Below are 7,413 nucleotides of genomic sequence, written 5' to 3'. Positions count from 1 at the left end.
CCTTTCCCAAGAACAACAGGCAGGTAAATCCAAGTTTGATCTCAGTTAGCAGAGTTAGTATTGACTCTAACGACGTACAATCTAACAGGAATTACATCACTTGTATCCAAGCTGTTCCTCCCACCACTCGAACCTGTGACGTTCTTACCACCCGTTCTCTCTTCCACCACCGAGCTATGTCGTGGGGGCGACTTAAAACGGACTCTTGTTCTCATTGAAGGTTGAGATATTTTCACGGCTCTACTTGGTATTTTATTTTAGTTTACCCGTATATTTGGTCCTTTTTATGAGTGAGCCTTCGTAACTAAAAACTGGCTTGGTTCTACTTTTTACACTATAAGTAATTTTTTTTGGGGTTTGAAGTTTGAGGTTTGGTTGGTACTGTTAGCAAGTTGAGCTAAATGCTAATATGGTGTACTGTTGTTTTTGCTGATATTATGGCTTTTCACACCATCATTCTTATCTATATAGGGCAAAGTTTATACTATTTCTCTCTCTACCTCAATTATTTAGAATATATTTTTTGTGCTTTTCTTTTGATTGCGCTATTTCTCTTTTGTATTATATGATTTATGAAGATTTATGTAGGATAGTTAGATCTTTAAATTTTTCAGGTCACTAAATAATGTCATCACAATGTGTTGTTAACAAAAATATAACAATTAGAATTTTTGTAAAACGAAAAAAATTGTAATGGAAGATTTCGGTACAAGGAGGGGTCAACTAGCTAAAGATCACCTAAGAGAGAGGTCTTTCCAAAAGGATCTAAGGCTTCCCAAGAATAGTTTTTTTGAAAGGATTTGTAAAAGGATGGGTTTTGTGTTTGGGACCTCTCTTGGAAAGGATGGTACGGGCTTTCGAAAAGAGTTTGAGATCTCTTTTAGAAATGATGATATAAGTTTTCGGAGAGAGTTTGGGACCTCTCTCGAGAAGGATGATGAACGGCCTTCGAAAAGAGCTGCGAACAACAAATAAAGGGTCAGAAGACTTGCTGGGATCTCCACTCGCAAAGACTCTTCAATACTTAAGTTAGCTATCGAGAGAAAACGTGTTACGGAAAGAAAACTAAAGTTTCAGAAAGAAAAGTTAGGGTGACAAATTATTACCAAAAGTCATTTTTTGAGTACTGTAGCTCGATTTTTATAGGGCTTGAATATCGAAAGTCATCATAATTACGCATGTCAATTGATTTGGGGGACACGTGCCAATTAGTCATGCTTTCTTTCGGAAAGAAAAAAACTCATTTCCAAAAAGTGTTATTTCGATCTTTTTGAAAGAACCTCATTCGCTATCCGAGGCTATTATTCCTTTTTTGATTTTGGGAGTACAACCTAATGTCATAAGATTACACTTATTTTCTTATGATTTATAAAAAGCTTAAACCAATATCTACGACTTAAAGTATGTAAAATGAGATTTGGTCGTGTTGTTCTTTTATGGACACATTTTATGAAGTCAATTTATTAGTTTGTTGCTTTCACTACATACAAAAATTGTCCAAATTAGCGTGAATTACCTCAATAGGCTATAAGTAATAATAATATTATTAACACATTCACTCTTTTTAAGTTAGTTTTATTTAAGTTGGCAATCAACTATCTAAGTTTTATGCAAGACATGATACTTGAATTCAATATCTCTTTATTTGAGCCTCACCTCACTCTTAGAGGGATGCCACTTAAATACACTAATATTGATACGAAGATTTCTATCGATGTAATTTTTATGATTAAGGTAAAATTCATTAGATCTATATATTATAGTTTCAATTATTTTACATTCGCTTTTTACTGTTTACTTTTAATATTTCATGTCTTTATGGTTTATTTTTATTTTAATTAGGCCAAAAATTGAGTATTTTATAATTTTATTGGTATTAGGAGCCTCTCTATGATTTAGTTTTATATTTTAAAATCCAATACAAAAAACAATAATTTGGGTCTTAATAAAATAGAGAGGCTATTTAATTATGAAGACCAAAAAAATATACAAAATAAATCTCATTGAGTTGTTTAACCCTAGCAAACAGAAAGTTTGGGAGGGAGAAACCTATTCTCATAATAATATATATAATTATTATATATACAATACGTTGCCTGCACCACTATATGGGCATCAAGGAGCTTGAGAGCGTTTGGAAGGCCCGGGCTCAGATTCGGGTCTCTCTAGCGTCTCCAATATTTCCCAAAAACCCAGCTCCGCGCCGGCGTCTCTCTTGTGTTATTTTGTAGACTGATGCTATGCATTCGACTTTGAGCTTGCCACTCTGCTATGTATAGAACTCTCGCCAAGCATCGGCTTATATACCGCACTCGTATATCAAACTGCGTGAAAACAGGTCTAATCGAACAAGCCGTCCAAGTGTTTGAGGAAATGTCCCAATCAGATTGCAGGGTATTCAGCATCGATTACAATCGGTTCATTGGGGTACTGGTTCGGCACTCCCGCTTCGATTTAGCGGAGCACTATTACAACAAGATGATCCCACTTGGGTTTTCTTTATCCTCATTCACATATTCAAGATTCATTTCCGGGTTGTGTGAAGTTAGGAACTTGCAGCTCATTCAGAAACTTCTAGATGATATGGATAGGCTCGGGGCGGTCCCAGATACGTGGGCTTATAATATTTATTTGGACTTTTTGTGCTCTGAGAATTTGGTGGACAGCGCTTTGGACGTGTTGCAAGTCATGGTCGATAGGGGGAGAAAGCCTGATGTTGTGAGCTATACCACCGTAATCAGTGGCTTGTGTAGAGCTAAAAGATACGATACTGCTGTTAAACTTTGGCGTTGTATGCTTCAAGAAGGTATCAATCCAGACGATAAAGCCTGCAGGGCACTTGTTCTGGGGTTGTGTGAGGATGGGAAGGTGGATTTGGCTTATGAGCTTACTGTGGGTGCAATGAAGGGTCAGATTAATTTTAGCCCATCAGTGTACAATGCACTTATTAACGGGTTTTGTCAAGCTGGTAGGATTAACAAGGCTCAAACTATTAGAATGTTTATGAGGAAGAGTGGGTGTGAACCGGATCTAGTTACATACAATATCTTGTTGAATTACTGTTGCAATAAGCTTATGTTGGAGGAGGCAGAGAAGTTGATGGAAAAGATGGAGAGGAGTGGGTTGCAACCTGATGTTTACAGCCATAATCAACTTCTTAAGGGTCTCTGCAAAGCCAATAGAATTGATGAGGCTTACCTGTTGATGGTGAAAAAGATGGAGGGCAGAGGGTTGATTGATGTTGTATCCTACAACACAGTTATCAAAGCACTTTGCAAGACCCACCAAATCAAAAGAGCTTATAAGTTGTTTGAGGAGATGGATAGGAAGGGGATTTCCCCAGACGTAGTGACATTTACAATTCTTATAGAAGCATTTCTGAAAGAAGGTAGTTCAAGTTTTGCCAAGAAGCTCCTGGACCAGATGACTGGATTGGGCCTGTTACTGGATCGGGTACTCTACACTACAATTGTTGATCACCTGTGTAAGACTGGAAGAATAGAAATGGCTTATAGCGTTTTCTGTGATATGACAGAGCAGGGAATCACCCCTGATGTAGTTTCATACAATGCCCTTATAAATGGACTATGCAGGGCTTCTAGAATAAGCGATGCCATCCTTCTGTATGAGGAGATGCAAAGAAAAGGATGCCATCCTGATGAGGTGACTTGCAAAGTGATAATTGGAGGCCTTGTACAGGAAAAGAAGCTTTCAGTGGCTTGTACAGTATGGGATCAGATGATGGAAAAGGGCTTCACTCTTGATAAAGATGTTTCTGAAATTCTTATCAAGGCTATTCACTCAAATGATACCTCTAACATGAAGATTAGGAACGGTTAGTTTCCTATTATCTCTGTGTGTGTGTGTGTGTGTTGTATATGTGTGTGAATGTGTTTATGAAGGCATCTATTTATTCGCAGTACGCAACCTCTACATGGACCTATGCTTCTTAGTCATGCTGAGTTTGTCAATCTTGTCATATAGCATACTTTAGCAAGTGGATTCCAATTTTTTTTCAAACTTTTCTTGATGGCCTCAAAATGGATAATGTTTTCTTTAGCAACGTGGGCTCCAATTGTTTCTTTGACAAAGTGACTAATGTTCTCAACGATTGGGAGCTATGAAAGTGTTCTTGAGATTCTTTAAGATGGCTGTGCAGGTGTATCAAATGCTAAGTAAAAATGTGGAATGAGTCATGGTTATAAATACAAATCCTTTTTGGTTTACATGGTGATCATGGTCCTAGAATTAAACATTGATGCATATAATCAATTATTTCTATTAGCAATTTTAATGGTTGATTTGAAACCAAATTTCAGGTTGAATTTTGTGGCATTAGTCTCTGTGGTTCTATATTATGCTACTGCAAGGTGTGATCAGAAAGTCAGTGTCAGAATGCACATTTTCAAGCCAGTCTTGTAGCAGATTTTTTTGTAACTTCTGGCAATTTGGAGAAAATATTGATCAGGTTTGAACTGCTTGCCTATATTACTTCATTCCAGTTGTTAAAAGTCAAAGAAAAAGCAGAACTGTGGTAATGTCAACTGTCAAAAATTTTAGTTCCATTGAATCAATTTGTATTCTATACATAAACAGCTGAGTTGTGGAAAGCTAAGACATAATGTAGTTATGTTTCCTAAAAATGTTCATAATTTCCCTAAATCAAATGGGTTTTGTTTGCTTGGGCAATTCAATCTACAGAGGAAAGCAACAGGTCATAAACTTTTGCTATGATAATCTTATTCAAGGCTTTGTCTTGTGCCACCGTTTTAAATGATCATAAAACTTCTCATCTTCTAGTTTTCTTTTTATTCTTTGTACTTTGTTTATCATGAGTTTTATCTTTTCTTCACCAGTTTGATTTGTCTTTGATTTGATATAGACATCATATCACTCTTTAAGTTATGCTTTTTATGTGCATTTATGATGTAGAAGGCCTAGTTCTCTTACTCAGTAGCATGTGTCAATTAAATGGTGTTAAAAAATATAGTACATATTTCTTTATAGTATTCCAAACCTGCTTGTTCATGACTCATGCTGATACCTCACTACTGGTTGTTAATATCTCAGGCTAAACATGGTAAGCTTAAATTATAAATGCAAATCCAGTTTTGTTCCAGAGCATCATAATATTAGACATTGAATTAGTTTAATTTTTGTAAATTTGCTTGCTGAGTAGTTAGAAATTCAAAGGGATGACTTACCCAATGTAAGAAAAGGAAAATGTGAATTAAATGGATCCAATGATGTGAACTCTGAGTAGAGTTTAATATAAAAAGGCTGCAGATGTTATTAGATAGAGGCTAATTGAGACAGGTTCACGAAATCTCATAATCATAATCTTTGTGGAACTCAGACTAATAACTTGTTGATTACAAGGCTGCGACTCTAGAATGAAGAGACATGGGTTTCTAAAGTCTTTTGGGGATTCTGTTACCTGGGAAAGCCCATCAATCCTTCTCCATTCTAGTTTTATCTTAGTAATTCAAGAATATAGTGTGAACATAACTGCAGCCCTAGCAGTGTAGCCTTAATTATTTGATCCAAAAAGGCTCCATTTCCCTTACTTTCAGTTACTGCATGTGTAGATGATGGCAGAGTCCTGTGGATGAATGGTAATAGCTTTAGTCTTGCTGGGAAAACCCTTTCTGGAAAAGCAGGCCTCCCAAGCAACAATAAACTTACTTTCTTTTTGGTATTATAATAATATAAAGCCACATGTTTTTGCTGTAGGAAATTAGTAAGTAGGAGATGTTCATGTTAACAATGGATTATTTATAAATACTTTTTTTTTTTCTTGAACAAATCTTATGTAGTGGTTCATTCCCTACTTCCAGAATGGACTGACTGGAATAGAAAAACAATATGACACAAGTGCATTATGTGTCCAATGCCTTTGACTTGTGCAATACATAGTTCATGGGTGCAGTACATTCCTGCTATTTTCTGTTCCTTGGTTCCAATTGGTTGTTGCATCTCAACCTGTGCGGATTATAAAATTACCACTTGATGTTTTGACAATGCAATTAATAGATTCTGTTTCGGTAGATTTGTTGTCTACTTTCATAACATATTATACTTTTGCTTTTGAGTGGATTATTTCTCTTTTCTTTTCCTTGGATAACTATATTCGTATTTTTTGTCTAACAATCCTATTGATCCCAAGTGTTTTGTGGAGCAATGTGGGGATTTGCACATGTCCATGGCATAAGACCACATTATATTACCTTTCTTTCTCTCTTTTAAGTGACAAAAGGAACAGTTTTATCTAATAATCTATCACTTGCCACTATCCTTAGGGTATTTGGGGCTTCTCAACTTAACAATACTGCATAGCAATTGCTGGGGTTGAGAATGAGGGTGCAGAGAGATGAACTTATGACGAATCCAAGCATAAAATCCACTTGCAGCGGTATGGTAATAAGATGTCTGGCATTTTTATTGCTTTTGTTTAACTCTCATGTTTATCTCTTTTGTGTCTGGAAGGCATTAGTCTAAAACATCAAGTGATACTGAAAAAATATTTCTATAATGTGATCAGAATTTGCAGAAGGAAACGGGAAGGGAAATGAAGCGGAGATAAATTGAGAATGCAATCTGCCCGCGTAGGTGTTGGTGTGACAGGCATTACGTCGATTTTTTTTTTTTCTCTGTATTTATGGATAAGTAAACTTGATATCCTAAAAGCTTTGAGAACTGCATTTTTATCGGCAATGTTGGAGGACAATCTGCTAGAGGTAGAGTCAAAATTCTGCGATAATAACATCAAGATTGACCTCACTTCCAGAGGAAAGAGCCCGAGAAGCGCTGAAGCCACAAATAATTATTAACCATGAATCATGAAACACGGACTGCTAAGTTGTACTCGTGTTTTTGAGAGTCTGAATGCTGTTGTATATTAGTAACTGAAACTGTTGGAGGAGTTCTCTGCTTCTGCTTGCAGGGCTGGTCTTTTGTTTTGTGTTCCTGCAAACAGCAATAGGAAACAATATTCTTTCATTCATTAAGATAGAAGCCAAAAGATTTTGTTTTATTCTTTATTTTTGTTGGGTAGTAACTTGGAAGTGATGATAGGCACATCTCCTGCAAGCTCCACTTTTAATGATCCGGTTTTGGACGCTTTTATTGAATCAAACTATAGGGAAAAGCTATTATCTTCTTCTAATTCTCTTGCTGTATCTGTATATATGGATTTGAAATGCATAGACTGAGATTATAGCTTGGATTTCTTTGAAATGTATGGACTGAGATTATAGCTTGGAATTGACATACGTGGCATGCATCCACGATTCAAGGTAGACATTTCCCCAGACTAGTCTTAGGCAGCTTGGAATCCAAGCAAAGACGATCAAGGCATCATCGAAAGCCACACTGCAAGCGTCGATTATGGTTGCCAGCTTGGGGAGTTTGGGA

At 36.4% G+C, this 7,413-nt stretch overlaps 1 protein-coding gene across 2 annotated transcripts; it reads left to right on the top strand.

Annotated features, from left to right (window-relative positions):
* The first annotated feature begins 2,117 nt into the window (after positions 1 to 2,117).
* On the top strand, positions 2,118 to 7,040 carry LOC127809206 (pentatricopeptide repeat-containing protein At1g13040, mitochondrial). Of its 2 annotated transcripts, none has more exons than XM_052347966.1 (4): positions 2,118 to 3,835; positions 4,320 to 4,468; positions 6,300 to 6,412; positions 6,542 to 7,040. In XM_052347966.1, exons 1-2 carry the CDS (start codon positions 2,272 to 2,274, stop codon positions 4,322 to 4,324), a joined length of 1,569 nt encoding a protein of 522 aa, XP_052203926.1. In that variant the 5' UTR covers positions 2,118 to 2,271; the 3' UTR covers positions 4,325 to 4,468; positions 6,300 to 6,412; positions 6,542 to 7,040. The 2 variants fall into 2 exon arrangements, with proteins under 2 accessions (XP_052203926.1, XP_052203927.1); XM_052347967.1 differs by having other exon boundaries at positions 6,300 to 6,417.
* Positions 7,041 to 7,413: the final 373 nt, after the last annotated feature.

This window comes from Diospyros lotus, chromosome 9, assembly GCF_014633365.1.
Source record: "Diospyros lotus cultivar Yz01 chromosome 9, ASM1463336v1, whole genome shotgun sequence".
NCBI lineage: Eukaryota > Viridiplantae > Streptophyta > Magnoliopsida > Ericales > Ebenaceae > Diospyros > Diospyros lotus.
This window is presented reverse-complemented; position numbering and strand designations above follow the sequence as displayed.

Bases quoted from the DNA above. Each gene is read 5' to 3' on its own strand.
- LOC127809206 (XM_052347966.1), top strand. From the start codon at position 2,272: ATGTATAGAACTCTCGCCAAGCATCGGCTTATATACCGCACTCGTATA.